This window comes from Erythrolamprus reginae, chromosome 9, assembly GCF_031021105.1.
Source record: "Erythrolamprus reginae isolate rEryReg1 chromosome 9, rEryReg1.hap1, whole genome shotgun sequence".
In the NCBI taxonomy this organism is placed as follows: domain Eukaryota; kingdom Metazoa; phylum Chordata; class Lepidosauria; order Squamata; family Dipsadidae; genus Erythrolamprus; species Erythrolamprus reginae.
Window position 1 is genome coordinate 10,198,728 of NC_091958.1, and position 18,452 is coordinate 10,217,179.

An 18,452-nucleotide genomic window follows, 5' to 3' on the forward strand; every position below is an offset into this window, starting at 1 on the left:
TGCATAACTGCACCAGAGTGCCTTCCGTCCTAATGTTTCTCTTTTACTAGTACCGTGTATATAAATATTGTTATATCTTTGTATACCACCAGTACGTACTTGACAAAACAAATAAATAAAAATAAATAAAATAAATCAGGCTGACGAGCCTCCTTCCCCCGTTCTCCTCATGAAGTAAATGAAAAGAGCATGCGTTGCAGCCGCTCTTCCATAGGCTTAAAAGGAAAAGAGGCGGAGGCAAGCAAACTCCCACTGCGAATAAAGCGCGGAGCGAGGGAATTTGCGAGAGGAGGGTAGTACAGTATCACTTACGCATGCGCGGTTATACCTTTCGAACCCAGGTAGGGAACCACGGCCATTTCATAACCCGCGGACTTCAACTCCCAGAATCCCTGAGTCGGCACGAAAATCCCGCTGTGATTCACTCGCTTCACACTTAGTTCTTATTGGTGATTTTCTTGCCTCCGCCTCTCTTCCCTCTAAGCCTATCGGAGAGCGTAAGGGACGCGTGCGCTTTTCATTTTACTTCGTGAAGCAGACGAGCGAGGGAGGTTCTGCAGCCGAGGCTGGTTTTGCTGCTTTTTCGCGTTTTAGGATAAAATTTTGCCGGAGACGGAGATGGAGAGTAAGTCTTTCGAGAGCCTTGAATTCGTAGCCTGTCCCTTTATGTGGTGGTGTGTGCAGAGGGGAAAGGAAGTGCTTAATCCGAAGTGACTCCAGTTTGGATTTAAGGAGGATGCAAAAATAGTCGTTTTATACGATTGAACTATTGGATTGGATGGGGGTTTTCTCTTTATTTTTTTTGTCCCTTAGTTAAGGACTTTATTGATTTTGCAAGTGTAAATTATTAGAACCAGGCTCTTTCCGTTGGCTAATTAAATTGGAAGGGAAAATTAGGGGAAGAATTAGGATTAGAGAACCCAGGCACGTGGCGAATCAGACCTGTGAATAGGAATAAAATTCTTTATTGGCCAAGTGTGATTGGACACACAAGGAATTTGTCTTTGGTGCATATGCTCTCAGTGTACATAAAAAGAAGAAAATACATTGAGGCTATCCAAGATTTACTGTGAATAAAACTATCAGTCCCTGAATGCTGGAAGAGTGTAAAATACTCTTAAAAAGTATTTTAAGTGAATTTTTAAAAAAATATATTAAGTAAAGTTAAAAAATGAAGTAAAGTAAAAAGAGAGAGGAGGCAGTAGGAGATTAGCAATAGGCATTTTCTCAATTGAGTTTCCTTTTTTTGCTACAATTTTGCAAGTTACTTTTTTCTGGTAATTTCAACTCAAACAATACAGTTGCCTTTTTGGTTTGTTTGTTTGGCCTTTTGTTTCATTTTGCAACCCATGGAAACAAAAATGCCTTTGTGGCAGGAAACATCTTTGTACCGAAACAATCAACTTAGGTCTATAACAAAACACATATTGTTAGTTGTTGACAAATGTATCTTTTATTTTATGTACACTGAGAGCATATGCGCCAAAGACAAATTCCTTGTGTCCAGTCATACTTGGCCAATAAAGAATTCTATTGTATTCTTTAGTAGGCATGCTTTATCTTGAAAAATCCAGCATAAAATACAACTTGGGTTGGCTTGTTGGATGACATATGTCATAAGAGCCAACTTGTCATCTTCCCTAACTGCTCTATCTTTATAGCAACATGGTTTAGGTCTGTGTTGTTTCATAATTTCAAACATCCTTTGGAGAAAGATGGGCATATTCCTGAAACAGTATACTTTGCTTTGTTTTTAAAGTGGTCGGGCGGTAGGAAAAGCAAGTAGGATGCTTGGCTGCATAACTAGAGGTATAACAAGCAGGAAGAGGGAGATTGTGACCCCCTTATATAGAGCACTGGTGAGACCACATTTGAAGTACTGTGTTCAGTTTTGGAGACCTCACCTACAAAAAGATATTGACAAAATTGAACGGGTCCAAAGACGGGCTACAAGAATGGTGGAAGGTCTTAAGCATAAAACGTATCAGGAAAGACTTAATTAACTCAATCTGTATAGTCTGGAGGACAGAAGGAAAAGGGGGGACATGATCGAAACATTTAAATATGTTAAAGGGTTCAATAAGGTTCAGGGGGGAAGTGTTTTTAATAGGAAAGTGAACACAAGAACAAGGGGACACAATCTGAAGTTAGTTGGGGGAATGATCAAAGGCAACATGAGAAAATATTATTTTACTGAAAGAGTAGTAGATCCTTGGAACAAACTTCCAGCAGACATGGTTGGTAAATCCACAGTAACTGAATTTAAACATGCCTGGGATAAACATATATCCATTGTAAGATAAAATACAGGAAATAGTATAAGGGCAGACTAGATGGACCATGAGATCTTTTTCTGCCATCAGTCTTCTATGTTTCTAAGTAAACTCTATGTTTTATTTTCCAGAGGTGTTATATAAGCAGCTGCCCGAGTCAACAGCAAAACTCGTGAACCTCCAGGTATTTTTATTTTATCTATTAATTCAACTTATACAGTTGTCCAGTCTCAATACATGACCCTGGGCTCTGAGATAATTGTATTGGTGGATAATACGTTTGGTGTGTACTTCTCATAGAAGAACGGGAGATACACTGTGGACATTATGAAAAAAAGCGAATCAACAAAAATTTTACTCAGAAATTAACTTTCCAATTTTCTGGGATTTTGGAACCCTTTAAATCCCAAAATGCAAGTAGGCTCTTTGAAACTATATATGATGCTTAGTACTGCTTGATGGTGCCTTGAAGTGCACAAAATGGTATTTCTCACTAAGTCCTGTAAAAAATAAGACAGCATTAATGGGTAGATTGTTCGAAGCATGGCAGCACTTATCGTATGCAAGAAATTCGCTGTGGGATTTTAACAGCATTAGCAATTAGGAGAAGGCTCAAAAAATTTTGCAAGGTCTTGATACTTTCTAGGAACTTCAGTAGCTGACTGCACTTATATTTTGGTCAATTATCTGTATATTCAAGGTGAAACAATACATATTGTTATGGTTAGCTCTGGCCCAGATCCTGCCCCAAGGAATGTGGAGGTGGAGGTGGGGGAGACATCCACATGCCGCAGGCCTGTTTTGCTCCTGATGGAATCTGCTGACGAAGCCTCCTCTGACCAAGGAAGTGTGAGTGACAGGGAAGAGGGGAATTTGGCAGGCAGCCCAGGAGGAGATCAGTCATCTGTATCATCCTTGGATTCTGAACAAGAATTAATGACACATCCCTGCATGTGTAGAGTGATGCATAGGAGACAACAACTGAAGGATTATTACAAGAGAAAATGAGGCCACCTGTGGTTGGGTGGGGCTGCTGTAATTAGTGCTACAGATAAAAGTGCAACCTGGTGTTTTAGCCTCATGGCAGTTTATCTGATTCATTGTTTCATCAAGATCGTGGTTTTTGTGCTGTTCAAGATTGTGTGTGGACTCTCTGGACTTTAGAATTGGACTCAATTTCCCAGTTATTGGGTGAGCAATTGGATTGCATTTAACCTGTGCCTTGAGTGTACCAGAAAATCCCTTTGACATTTAAAAAGGGAGCTGTTTCTGTTTTTCTGTTTATAAAAACTTTTGGGCTTTCCTTTTATCGTGTGGTGTGTGTCTTCCTGGACTAATTACCCTGTAATTACGGGCGGTTGAAACACCCTGGCAGAACACATATATTTCACTAAACTAAAATAAATAAAATATTAATTTGTCCTCATCTTGCTCCTTCACCTAAAATCTCCTACAAATGCAGTGGAGAAGAGAAGAGAACATAGATTACAGAATAGAATAGAATATAGATAATAGAACAGAATAGAATAGAATATAGAACAGAATAGAATATAATTCTTTATTGGCCAAGTGTGATTGGACACACAAGGAATTTGTCATTGGTGCATATGCTCTCAGTGTACATAAAATAAAAGATACATTGCTCAATAATCATGAGGTACAGCACTTAATGATTGTCACAAGGTACAAATAAGCAATTTGTGAAGGACAACTGTGTGTAATTTCTAATGGGGACTCAACTTAAGGGGGATGTGGAACCCCTGCTCATTTGTAAACATTAAGGTTGCTTCGAATCCAGGCAATCAATATAATTTTCATATTGATAATATTGGACATATTATTCACAACCTGGACTTAGCCTTGGAGTTAGCAGCCTTAACAAATCTAATAAATAAAATCTTTCCATGGGGGCAAAGAACAACTAACCCCCCAAATTAGAATTAGGTCATGTATATAAAAATAGATATGCACATAGTATTGATTTAGGCAATAGTCATAGACGAAATAATTGTTCATATGCATATATATCTCTTTTCCTGTTAGATCTATTTCTATCTTCATATATTTTTACATTTTTGTCCTGTTTACTATAAATGTTTTTAGTATACTATACTGTTTACTATAACTGTTTTTAGTATTGGATTTTGTTATATACTGTTTTATTGCTGTTGTTAGCCGCCCTGAGTCTGCGGAGAGGGGCGGCATACAAATCCAATAAATAAATAAATAAATAAAATAAATACTTATACAGATACATATACATTTTTTTCTCTTTCTATCTTTACTGAATTTGAACATATTGCATAAAGAATTGTAGTTAAGAATTGAAATGGAAATGGGCTATGATCTGTAAAAGATCATTGAGGTGTATATTAATTCATCTCTCATTTTGTAAAAACCAATAAACAATTTAAAAAAAATAAACCATGAAACAAGAGTAGAATTGGAGGTGCATCTTTACGTTCTCTTTCTCAGCCGCAAGCATCCCACAAGGCGGAGGCCTTTGTTAAGGCCTTTCTGCAACGGAGCTTGCCCAGGAAGAGCGAGGAAGACATCGAAAAACACTTAAACCGCAAAGCGGTCGTCCTTGAGCACCCCCGACCCAGGAAGTCCCGGCAGAAGGTCAAACGGAGGAAAGGACTGTCGGCCAAACAGAGGCGAGAAATGCACCTCTTTGAGATTCCTCCGGAACAGCAGAGGTGAGAAAGGCAGGCTGGCTCTCCTGCCGCCTCGGAGGGTTGGAGTCATTGGGTGATTGATGATTTAATTTAATTTAATGAATTGAATTTATTTGTCGCCCACTCCCTGAGGACTGATGAATTGATTGATGCCCACTGGGATTGCAAGAGCCAGGATCTGCTATAATGATAGTGTCCTAACCTAGGCTTCCTGATAAATCATAAAACATGTAGTCCTCCAAAAACCCCTTTTTATCTCAACAGCTGTGAATTCTGTTCATTCCCAGCCATAATAAGTCCCAAACAATGGATAGAAGTCTGCCACAGTCTTTCGGAAGAAGGCTGATAAGCACCAGCCTTTATCTCTCTCGACATGCTGCCAATGACCTAATTGGTTATTATTATTATTATTATTATTATTATTATTATTATTATTATTATTATTTATTAGATTTGTATGCCGCCCCTCTCTGAGGACTCGGAGTGGCTTACAGCAATGAGCTTTGCAAGACAAATCACAAACTCTTAAGAGACACCATGGAAAAACATTTAACAGGGATTAAAAGAAAGGAGGAGAATAGTAATGAGACAAACGTAAGTCTCCTGAAAACTAAGATGAGGAAATATGACGAAGCGAAGGTAGCGCTTGGCTTCACTGGGACTACGGTGGGAGACAAGGAAAGACCGCTATGTTTATTGTGTCTAAAAACGTTGGCAGTCGACAGCATGAATTGAAATAAATTAATAATAATAATAACAAATTTATTGTCATTGTCAAAACAACGAATTGTCATTGGCAACGAAAGTCGTGTGACACCCAGAGACCAGTCCCACCATACATAAAATCATAATAGGTAAATTTAAAAATAGAATAAAAAATAAAATAAAAAATAGAATAAAATGTCCCACCCACTACAAATTCCCCACCCTGAACCACTCAACCATCTACATGACAGTCCGAGTAATATTGTCCAACCGTTCACTGATGGTGACCCTTTAGTTCGTTGTTAAGTGCGAGTATAGCTCTGGGATTAAGGCGTCACTTAAACATGTTACACTTTTGTTTGTCAAAAACTTGAGGGTTTTTTTCAGCACAAACGTGCCAAATATTGCAAACAATCGTCCCAGCGGAGGGTTGGGGGCACGTGAAATATTTACTTCTTCCTAGGGGGGGCGTAACAGAAGATAATTGAGAAGCACCACGTTACACTAAGCTCCTCGCGAGCGTGAGGATAAAAAGAACTGCAGCACCCCAACAAGTATGTGTGTGTGCCTTTGCTGGTTCTTAAAACCCTTTTGACCACTTTGTGTTCAAATATTGCACAGTTCTCTTGGGGATCCCTGCTATTATGTTGTGAACGCCCCGAGTCTTCGGAGAGGGGCGGCATACAAATTTAATAAACTATAACCATAACTATAAACTGCCCCCATATATATATACAGTGGTACCTCTACTTAAGAACGCCTCTATTTAAGAACCTTTCTAGATAAGAACCGGGTGTTCAAGATTTTTTTGCCTCTTCTTAAGAACCATTTTCTACTTAAGAACCTGAGCCTGGAAAAATTTCCCAGGAAATTTGAAAGCGGCATGAAGGCCCGGCCAGTTTCCTGCCATTCCCCCTTTAATCCCGGCCATCTGGGCTGCCAGAGGAGCCTTTCGGTGGCGCTTAAGGAGCTTTGGCAGTCCAGAGTGAACAAAGCATTTTACTTTCTCTGGACACTTGGAGAGGGAATAAACCTCTGCCAGTGCCCAGAGAAAAGAAATGTTCCCTTTGCTCTGGGCAGCAATTGTCCTCCTCCTCTTCTTCTTCCTCCTCCTCCTCCCACCCAAATTCCGAGCTTTTATTTTTTTCCTGATGGGTTTGCACACATTATTTGTTTTTACATTGATTCCTATGGGAAAAATTGCTTCTACTTACAAACTTAAGAACCTGGTTGTTCTGGTTTCTAGTAGAACTTTAGTTATTAAAAATAACTCTTACTGAATGCAGTATTTCATAAACAAAGAAACTCCATTTTTATTCTCTTCACTTCTGTATTCAAAATGCAATACAGACTGGTACATTCCTTTTCTCAGGTTATCTCTCTTAATTACATTCCACATACATTCCTCCCAGCCTCCTCCATCTCCCAAGATTTATGTACTTGCAGCATGCTTCAAAAACAGCAGGAATGACTGCAAAATAACACAGAATGAACTTACTCGCTCCGGAGCGAAATGGAAACACATTTCATTTTGGAATTACAACATAGGAACTCCACCCTTCTTCCCCACTAGCCCCCTGACGTACCAAACACATCACTCCAGTATTTAACCCATTCCTCCCCTTAATATCTTTTTCCTAACACCTGTTCCTTGCGTTTTTGGACCCTCCTGAATTGAGGATTGACCCAGCGAACGTATGTTTCTTCCTCGCTAGATTCTGGACTTATAGCCACATCCTGTGGCTGGCCTCCCACCTGTTCTAATACCTGTAACCCAGGGCCTACCACTAATTCATAAACACTATCTGTATCAGAGTCCTCAAGCTCTTCATCATCCTCCAACTGACCAGGGGTATGTACAACGCTGGAACGAATTAAGTTCTTAAGTAGAGGTACCACAGTATCTGGTTTCTGGCAAACCCCTAATCTGTGAATGGCTCCTTTTGGGAGGGTTATTTTCTGGAATGGTAGTTCACCACAAGGGGGCAGTAGGTGATATTTTTAAAGAAAAAAAATTATTACCGTACCTTAAGCTGCCTTCTTTTAAAGCTGGGACTGTTTTTGCTTTGTTGAAAAAGATTTAAAGAGGTCTGAAGTCTAATTCAACACTTTTTAAAAAACATCCGTTTTGGCACCTTAACCAAAAAAGGTTCGCCCTCAATGCTTTAAAGTGTCAAGCAGCCTAAATTTTCTTTTTTTCCCCCTCCACCATGTTATACTAGCAGCTTAAATATTCAACATGAAATTAAAAGCCAACTTTGATTCTATGACTGCTGGGATGCTACAATCGTCATGGGCAAAAATCAGTCATCAAAGGTCAATTTTTGCAATGCCATTATAACTCCAAAGTTCGTTTACAGAACGTTGTGTAAGTCAAGGACTATTGTAGTTAAACCAGGAATAAATTCCATTCCAATGAACTATTTTACAGAAGCCCTGGATAATTGTCGCATATGGTCCTTGCTTTTTTTCTGCTTATTCTGTAGATACGAGATCTTTATCCCATTGCACGAACTTTGGAAACAGTACATTAGAGAACTCTGCAACGGATTGAAGCCCGATGCGTAAGTTCAGTTCTATTCATTCTGTCTTTTTTCATTTTATTTATTTTCTTTTTTTGCAAGCTGGTTGCATTTCAGTGAAGATGGAGACCATACCTCAAAAGGCTGAGAATTTCTTCTCTGATGGGAAAAAAAACCTTTCAAAAAGACCAAATGGAAATTGGCATTCTAGAATTCTTCCCTTTCAGAGCTTGAGAAAGAAAAAGTTCATAACAAGGTTTTCAAACTTTTTAAAAGTTTAAAACTTTTTAAAAGTTTGGAAATATGGCCATTAAACATCTTTTTAAATCTCGCTCGCTCGCGCTCTCTCTCCTGGAGTCTCTACATCAGTGTTTTTCAACCAGTGTGCCGTGGCACACTAGTGTGCTGCGAGACATGGTCAGGTGTGCCGCGAAACTCAGAGAGAGAAAGAAAGAGAGAGAGAAAGCAAGAGAGAGAGAAAGAAAGCAAGAGAGAGAAAGAAAGCAAGAGAAAGAAAGCAAGAGAGAGAAAGAGAACGAGAGAGAAAGAAAGAGAGAGAGAAAGAGAGGGAGGGAAGGAGAGGGAGAGAAAGACATAGAGGGAGGGAGGGAGAGAGAAAAAGAGCAAAAAAGAGAGGAAGGAAGGAAGAGAAAGAAAGAGGGATGGAGAGAGAGAAAGAAAGAGGAAGGAAGGGAGAGAAAGAGGGAGGGAAAGAGAAGTAAAGCAAAAGGGAGGAAGAGAGAGAGAATTTTTTTGTCCAAACTTTTTTTAGCCCCTCCCCCCCCCAATCCGGGCTCAATGTGCCCCAGGGTTTCATAAATGTAAAAAATGTGCCGCGGCTCAAAAAAGGTTGAAAATCACTGCTCTACATAATTGGTTGTATTTGAGTGAAGGCTGTCTTATAGGAATCTCATTTTTTGCAAAACACATTTTTTAAAAAAAACAAAACCCTGCTCTGTGTGAATGCCTCCTCCAGTCAGATCTCTTTTATATGAAAACCTAGCTGATGGGGAAGAGTTGAATCATAGGTTTGTGTGTATAGCTACATTACATAGAAGGATGTTTTAACCCAGGACCTCTTAATTTAGAATCTGGTCTCAAATAGTTTTGCAAAGCCAGACACTGGAAGTTTGTTTATTTGGTCACTGGGTTGGGTTTATCCCTTTTATTTCATCACTGTCGTGATCACGCCGTATTTTCAAGTGAAAATAGCATCTTAAATCCTCCTTTTGTTTAACTTCACGGAAGAATTTTAATTTATTTCTTTATGCATTTTGCAGGCATCCACAGATGATTCAAACCAAATTGCTTAAAGCAGATTTACACGGAGCACTTGTGACAGGTACACCCATAGCTTTGTTTTAAAAATATAAAACTTGCAGTACCCTAAATAATTTAAATCATGTTTCCCTCCTCTTAATTTTACATAGTGGGTTCTATTTGATTGATTGATTGGATTGGATTGGATTGGATTTGTATGCCGCCCCTCTCTGTAGGCTCGGGGCGGCTAACAACAGTAGTAAAACAGCATATGACAATCCAATATTAAAACAGTTAAAAACCCTTATTGTAAAACCAAACATACATACAGACATACCATGCATAAAATTGTAAAGGCCTAGGGGGAAAGAGTATCTCAGTTCCCCCATGCCTGGCGGCAGAGGTGGGTTTTAAGAAGCTTACGAAAGGCAAGGAGGGTGGGAGCAATTCTAATCTCTGGAGGGAGTTGGTTCCAGAGGGTCGGGGCCGCCACAGAGAAGGCTCTTCCCCTGGGTCCCGCCAAGCAACATTGTTTAGTTGACGGGACCCGGAGAATACCCACTCTGTGGGACCTAACTGGTCACTGGGATTCGTGCAGCAGAAGGCGGTCCCTGAGATAGTCTGCACACCATATGAAGAAGTCTTTCCATCTGGCCTGTATGTCAGTGTCCTTGATGATCCCTGAGAAGAGTGAAAAGTTATTACTGTTTTTCCCCCCCCTACACACTGGGGATAATGTTACCTGCGGGTATCTTAGAAGTTAGGTTTTACAAGGGGGAGGAGGGCAAAGGTTGTGTTGAACCTTGAGAAATGTTGAAGGGGCAAAGTTAGTTTTCTGGTATCTCAGCCAGGCTGGAGAGAAACCTATTCTCCACTACTGTATTCCCAGAAACCAACATTTTTTAAGTTACAGGAAGAGACATTCCTCTTGAATGCCAGGAAAACCTGAGAGCAATTTGGCCATATGTCATCTTTCTTTTAATGACCCCATAATCCAGTGATTGCAAACATTTTATCTACCAAGTGCCCAAACTGCACACACATATGCTTAAACTGAAAGATGTGTGGGAGTGTGAACATGTTTAATGAAAAATGGAAGAGCTGATAGATAAATTAGTGAAGATTGGACTTAATCCCTGGATAGTTCAGTGGATTTCAAGCTGGCTGAAGCATAGACATCAGAGAGTTATTGTTAATGGCGAGTATTCTGAGCAGAGACAGGTTACAAGTGGTGTGCCACAAGGGTCTGTTCTGGGTCCTATTCTTTTTAATATGTTCGTGGGTGACATAGGGGAAGGTTTGGTAGGGAAGGTTTGCCTATTTGCCGATGACTCTAAAGTGTGCAATAGGGTTGATATTCCTGGAGGGGTCTGTAATAAGGTAAATGATTTAGCTTTACTAGATAAATGGTCAAAGCAATGGAAACTGCAGTTTAATGTTTCCAAATGTAAAATAATGCACTTGGGGAAAAGGAATCCTCAATCTGAGTATTGCATTGGCAGTTCTGTGTTAGCAAAAACTTCAGAAGAAAAGGATTTAGGGGTAGTGATTTCTGACAGTCTCAAAATGGGTGAGCAGTGTGGTCGGGCAGTAGGAAAAGCAAGTAGGATGCTTGGCTGCATAGCTAGAGGTATAACAAGCAGGAAGAGGGAGATTCTGATCCCCTTATATAGAGCGCTGGTGAGACCACATTTGGAATACTGTGTTCAGTTCTGGAGACCTCACCTACAAAAAGATATTGACAAAATTGAACGGGTCCAAAGACGGGCTACAAGAATGGTGGAAGGTCTTAAGCATAAAATGTATCAGGAAAGACTTAATGAACTCAATCTGTATAGTCTGGAGGACAGAAGGAAAAGGGGGGACATGATCGAAACATTTAAATATGTTAAAGGGTTAAATAAGGTCCAGGAGGGAAGTGTTTTTAATAGGAAAGTGAACACAAGAACAAGGGGACACAATCTGAAGTTAGTTGGGGGAAAGATCAAAAGCAACGTGAAGAAATATTATTTCACTGAAAGAGTAGTAGATCCTTGGAACAAACTTCCAGCAGACGTGGTTGGTAAATCCACAGTAACTGAATTTAAACATGCCTGGGATAAACATATATCCATCCTAAGATAAAACACAGGAAATAGTATAAGGGCAGACTAGATGGGCCATGAGGTCTTTTTCTGCCGTCAGTCTTCTATGTTTCTATGTTTCTATGATTTGTTTATATAAAATAAAATATATTTTTTCCCAAAAAAAGGAAATTAATAGGGGTCTCTCTGCTGAAGAGGAATTTGAACCCACCCATGCGGAAGACACCTTTCAAAGCTGGGATTCTTATTTACACTTTTTCCCACATGCACATATGCACAATCATACAGTGGGACTCTCAGCAATTACAACAGGATGGGATGGGATGCCTACCTAAGAGCCGGGGTGGCGCAGCAGGAAGAGTGCTGTATTGCAGGCCACTGAAGCTGACTGTAGCTCTGTAGCTCAGCGGTTCAAATCTCATCACCGGCTCAAGGTTGACTTAGCCTTCCACCCTTCCAAGGTGGGTAAAATGAGGACCCGGATTGTGGGGGCAATAGGCTGGCTCTGTTAAAAAGCGCTATGGCTAACATGTTGTAAGCTGCCCTGAGTCTAAGGAGAAGGGCGGCATAAAAATCGAATAAATAAATAAATGGAATGGAATGGAATAGAATAGAATAAATGGAATAGAATTCTTTATTGGCCACGTGTGACTGGACACACAAGGAATTTGCTCAATGTACATAAAAGAAAAAGATACATTTGCCAAGAATCACGAGGTACAAAACTTAATGATTGTCATAGGGGTCAAATAAGCAACAAGGAAACAATCGATATTAATAAAAATATTAAGGATACAAGCAACCAGTTACAGTCATACAGTCATAAGTGGGAGAAAATGGGTGATAGGAATGATGAGAAAAAAACCTAGTAGTAATAGAAGTGCAGACTTAATAAATAGTTTGACAGCGTTGAGGGAATTATTTGTTTAGCAGAGTGATGGCGTTCGAGAAGAAACTGTTCTTGTGCCTAGTTGTCTTGATGTGCAGTACTTCGTAGCAACGTTTTGAGGGTAGGAGTTGAAAGGATGCGAGGGGTCAGTAAACATTTTCACGGCTCTCTTTTTGGATCATACAGTACCTGTATACAGGTCCTCAATGGAAGGCAGGTTGGCAACAATTGTTTTTTCTGCAGTTCTGATTTAAACTGGATGGTCCAGTTTAAATGTTAGGACCTTCTCTCTCTCTCTCTCTCTCTCCTTCCAGTGACCAAATCCAGATGTCCTTCCTACGTCGGCATCACGGGCATCGTCGTCCAGGAAACGAAGTACGTTTTCAAAATTGTCACAAAAGAAGACAAGCTGAAAGGTAGGCAAACCGGAAGCTCAACTCGATCAGTACTATAGAGAGTTTCGTTTAACCGTGTTCCTAGACTTTGTGAACTTTTAAGATTTGTGGACTTCAACTCCCAGAATTCCTCAGGGTAGCGTGAATTCCTCTTGGGAACTGCTCTACCAGTTTCTGGCGCTTTCGTTTTAGCACTTGGTGCCAAAAAGGTTTACTGACACTGCTATATTCCTTCCCCATCCTTCATTCATTCATTCATTCATTCAATTTTTATGCCGCCCTTCTCCTTAGACTCAGGGCGGCTTACAACATGTTAGCCATAGCACTTTTTAACAGAGCCAGCATTTATATCTACTTCTTGATTCTAACTTTTTGAGATAAGAGAATTTCTCTTGCCTGTCCCTTGTAAGATCTGTGCGTTGTGTTAAATCGTTTAACCAAAAGGCATTTTCTCTGGCCTTCTTTCAGTTATTCCAAAGCGGAACAATATCTTCAGCCTTGAAACGGATGGGTTTGTGTCCTACATCTACGGAAGCAGGATCCAGTTTCGAGCAAGCGAGCGTTCTGCGAAAAAGTTCAAGGGGCAAGGAACAATGGATCTATGATTTTGCTTTTTTTGTGTGTATGTGGTCTGCAAAATTGGAAACTTTTGTTTCCAAGGGTTCAGAGAGTCCACCACAATCTTTTCTTCTAAGAAGAAAATGAGAAAAAGAAGCAACAGCAGCAAGAATGATGACCTCCATCCACCCAAATGGGTTCTTGCTTGTATTGATTTTGGCTGGCAAAGACTGGCAATTTTGAGGTTGCAATTCCCAAATTTACAAGTATTGTTCTGATTCTATACTTATGCCATGTTGGATTTTGTATTATGTTATTTAAAATGTTCTTGTTTGTAATATGGAATGAAAGGATCTTTGATTTTTTTTTAAATGTCCAAAGCAGCAATGTGTGACTATTTTTGGTTTATAATAAGCATTGTACAGTTGGGTCAAGTTGCAGTGGGATGGATGGATAGATGAATAGGTAGGTAGGTAGGTAGGTAGGTAGGTAGATGATTGATAGATAGATAGATAGATAGATAGATAGATAGATAGATAGATAGATAGATAGATAGATTATAGAGATGGATTTTTTTCATTTATTCAATTTTTACTAAATTTACATGTTGCTCACCTTACAGTTTGAGATTGATGGATGGAGTCACTTTGAAATGAGATGGGCATCACATTTAATAATAAGGAGGGAGGGATGAATAGATAGATATAGAAATAGATGGATAGATGATAGATAGATAGATAGATAGATAGATAGATAGATAGATAGATAGATAGATAGATGATAGATATGAATGGATTTTTGTTTAATTTTCATTAAATTTGCAGGTGCCCATCATGCAGTTTGAGATAGATAATAAATAGGTAGGTAGGTAGGTAGGTAGGTAGGTAGGTAGGTAGATAGATAGATAGATAGATAGATAGATAGATAGATAGATAGATAGGAATGGATTTTTGTTTAATTTTCATTAAATTTACAGGTGCCCATCTTGCAGTTTGAGATAGATAGACAGATAGACAGACAAACAGACAAATTAAGTATGTAGCAAGTAGACCTGCTTTAATACCAAGACTCCACAATGCTTGTTGCCATCTCTTAACTAGTATGCAACACGGGACAAATTATTTTGATCAGTCTGACTTTTTGAAGCTTATCCTGGAAAGAAAAAGGAAATATTTCCAATATCTGGGAGGAAAAAAAAACCCTCTTTTCCATTGCTTCGTGGTAAGCTAGCTGTTTACTATTGAACGTACGCAGGCCTATCCCAAAGAGGGGGGGGGGGGAGAAAATTATGTAAATCGGGCTGTTTCCTAAGGTTAGAACACCTCTGGCGTGTAACAGGCAGCCTTCCGCTGAACCTTATAAAATTCTGTGCCTGTCACCAAATCAGTATGAAAAATTAAAAACCAACTCTTGAGAGGCATTTATGCGAAGCAACCTGGGATGTCCAAGCTTTGTAATGCAAAGCTCCTTCTATTGTTTTCTCTTCCCCCCCCCCCCCATGTCAAGGAAAGGAAGGGCAGGTCCATCTTAGCGAGTATAATTCTCAGGAGGCGGTGTGTGCATTTCAAAGATTAACTGAACCGAATTTCTTTAAAAAAATAAAATAAACAGGATGCGCAATGACATTGAAATGAAAGAGAATACAGTACCAGGGCATTCATCAGGGTAGGATTATAAATAAAAGATAATGCCTGAACACAGAATGTCTTTGCAAGGGAGAGCTCTTCGTGCATAAAATGTTCCTTTTTCAAAGGCTCCCACCTTAAAATATTTCTGGCCAAAAGAGAGAAAATTATTATTATTATTATTATTATTATTATTATTATTATTATTATTAATTTTATTATTAATTTTATTATTAATTTTATTTATTTATTTATTAGATTTGTATGCCGCCCCTCTCCGTAGACTCGGGGCGGCTAACAACAGTAATAAACAGCATGTAACAAATCTAATATTTAAAATAATTTTAAAACCCTCATTAAAACCAAACATACACACAAACATACCATGCATAAATTGTATAGGCCTAGGGGGAAAAGGGTAGTTCAGTTCCCCCATGCCTGACGACAGAGGTGGGTTTTGAGGAGCTTACGAAAGGCAAGGAGGGTGGGGGCAATTCTGGAAGCTGGTTCCAGAGGATCGGGGCCACCACAGAGAAGGCTCTTCCCCTGGCTCCCGCCAGACGACATTGTTTAGTTGACGGGACCCAAAGAAGAACGACTCTGTGGGACCTAACCGGTCGCTGGGATTCGTGCGGCAGAAGGCGGACCCGGATGTTGTATTATTATTATTATTATTATTATTATTATTATTATTATTATTATTATTATTATTAATTCGACTTCTATGCCACCCAATCCTGAAGGACTCAGAGTGGCTTACAACAATATAAAAATAAAATTTACAATAAAAAGAAGTCGAATATAAATTAAAACAATAACCCCAGTTAAAACCCACGACTCAACAATCCAGCCAACACATACAGGGGGGTGGGTAAAAAAATGGAAACACTTGACTTTTTGGCATCATAATTTTTTGAACATGTTCAAATCAATCAAAACTTGACATATTTTAATGTTTTTATGTTTTTAATTCTGTTATTCGATATGTTTTTTTAAACTACGGTACTTTTTTAAACAGAAATTTAAGGAAATTGGTTATAACCTTCTAGAAATGGCAGACCTCTCAGACTTTCAAAGAGGCCAAATTGTTGGTGCTCGAATGGCAGGCGTTAGTGTAACAGAAAGTGCCCGAATGTTTGGCGTTTCAAGAGGTCATGTCTCAAAAGTAATGACCGCTTTTGAAAGAGAAGGGAAAACGTCCTCAGCCAAGCACAGGTCTGGTCGAAAGTCGAAGTTGTCTGAGAGAGACCGTCGGACTCTAAAGCGAATTGTTAGAGCGGATCGCAAGACCGCAGCTCCTAAAATCACTGCAGAGCTCAATAGACACGTACAGAACCCAGTTTCCACAAAAACTGTTTGAAGCGAGCTTCACAAATCTGGATTCCACGGAAGAGCTGCAAGGTGTTGTCCGTCTGTCCATCCGTCCATCTCTCATCTCTCTATCCAAACCAGGAACTCATGGGTCCCAATCCCACATTAGGACTGAAAGGCATCTAGATGTCAAGTGTGGGAAATCAGAAAATCCAGGCAGTTCAAATGAATACAGTGTTCCCTCGATTTTCGCAGGTTCGAACTTTGCGAAAAGTCTATACCACGTTTTTTCAAAAATATTAATTAAAAAATACTTTGTGAGTTTTTTCCCTATACCACGGTTTTTCCCACCCGATGACGTCACATGTCATCGCCAAACTTTCATCCGACTTTAATTTAAATTTTTTTTAATAAACTTTAATAAATAAACATGGTGAGTAATGATCTAAATGGTTGCTAAGGGAATGGGAAATTGCACTTTAGGGGTTTAAAGTGTTAAGGGAAGGCTTGTGATACTGTTCATAGCCAAAAATAGTGTATTTACTTCCGCATCTCTACTTTGCGGAAATTCAACTTTCATGGGCAGTCTCGGAACACATCCCCCGCGAAAATCGAGGGAACACTGTATATGCATTGATTGTATGTTAAAGCTTGCTACAAGAATCTGAACAACTAATGGTCAAAGCGAGTTGGCAATAGGTAGGAGTCAATGGAACTCAAGGTGGGTTGGACTTAACATCTCTTGTTTGCTTAAATTAAGGAACTTGATGGTGTCTTTGAGCCCTCCCTCGCATTCAACCTGGGCATCTACGCTGGGTGACTTTGGGCCAATCACCAAGAGTTGGTGAATGCTAGTCCTGCCTTAGTCATGAAAGTCAACTTGGTGTCTCTTGGACCAGGAGATGGTGAATTCTAATCTTACCTTATATATAAAAGCTGACTTGAGTAACCTTTGGCCAGTCTTTCTTTTCAGCCTAAGCTACTTCACAAGGTCATTATGGGGAGAATAGAAGAAGGAAGGAGTATTGGGTATGTTCGCTGCCTTGCATTATCTATACCAGTGATTTTCAACCTTTTTTGAGCCGCGGCACATTTTTTACATTTACGAAACCCTAGGGCACATTCCTCCCCTTCACTCTATTTCTTTCTCCCTCCCTCTTTCTCTTCCTTCCTCTTCCTTTATCTCTCTCTCCATCCCTCTTTCTTTCTCTTCCTTCCTTCCTCTCTTTTTTGCTCTCTTTCTCTCTCCCTCACTACCTCCCTCTATGTCTTTCTCTCTCTCCTTCTCTCCCTCTTTCTCTCTCTCTTGCTTTCTTTCTCTCTCTTTCTCTCTTTCTTTCTCTTGTTCTCTCTCTCTTTCTTTCTTTCTTTATCTCTCTTTTGTTCTCTTTCTCTCTCTCTCGCTCTTTCTCTTTCTTGCTCTCTCTCTCTCTCTCTCTCTCTTGCTTTCTTTCTCTCTGAGCTTCGCGGCACACCTGACCATGTCTCGCGGCACACTAGTGTGCCACGGCACACTGGTTGAAAAACACTGATCTATACAATAATAAAGGCAGGAAATAAAAATAGATACGTATTGGTTATAATATATATATATAGCACCAACTTCCCCTTGGACAATGACTTGACTCTGATTTATTTCATTCCATGATGTAACATCTAATTAGGACATCTGCTAAAATGCCTACCATATTAATTTAATAGGAAGGGCTAATAGAACTTTATTGGCAGAGTCCAGTTAATTAACATTATGGGCCTTTAATGGATGTCTTAAATCAACATCGTTAGTGAAGATGCTATCCAAATTAAAGTAAGGAGTGTTTCATTGGACTGTGAAGGGCACACAAAGTGAGGTGTGTGGATATGCAACTTGATTTATATCCGACAAGCACACTCCCGAAACTTATTCGTCAAGGATATTATTTTACAAATAATGACGCACAGTTGCAAGATTTCACTAACTTCTTAAGATGGTTTACAGGGCTGAAACCCAAGAAAAATGCAACAGACATCCTCATAGCAAAAAGAGGATAGCTATTTCACAGATTCTTCTCATTTTGCAGTATCCTTCCCACAGGAGTGGGGAAGAAATGGGGATTTTTCAGGATCCTTCCTCTAGAGTGGGGAGGGAATGGGGATTTTGCAGGATCCTTCC

General features: G+C 39.6%; 1 protein-coding gene across 1 annotated transcript; it reads left to right on the forward strand.

The window, feature by feature from the left end:
* The first annotated feature begins 272 nt into the window (after nt 1–272).
* On the forward strand, nt 273–13,714 carry POP4 (POP4 homolog, ribonuclease P/MRP subunit). Its single transcript, XM_070761649.1, has 7 exons — nt 273–625; nt 2,405–2,457; nt 4,749–4,972; nt 8,143–8,220; nt 9,459–9,520; nt 12,726–12,827; nt 13,275–13,714. Exons 1-7 carry the CDS (start codon nt 619–621, stop codon nt 13,409–13,411), a joined length of 663 nt encoding a protein of 220 aa, XP_070617750.1. The 5' UTR covers nt 273–618; the 3' UTR covers nt 13,412–13,714.
* The last annotated feature ends 4,738 nt before the right edge of the window (nt 13,715–18,452 follow it).

Excerpts from the sequence above, each read along its gene's own strand:
- POP4 (XM_070761649.1), top strand. Across the intron at positions 2,458-4,748 it reads CAAAACTCGTGAACCTCCAG|CCGCAAGCATCCCACAAGGC; the intron begins GTATTTTTATTT and ends TCTCTTTCTCAG. Across the intron at positions 12,828-13,274 it reads AAAAGAAGACAAGCTGAAAG|TTATTCCAAAGCGGAACAAT; the intron begins GTAGGCAAACCG and ends GCCTTCTTTCAG.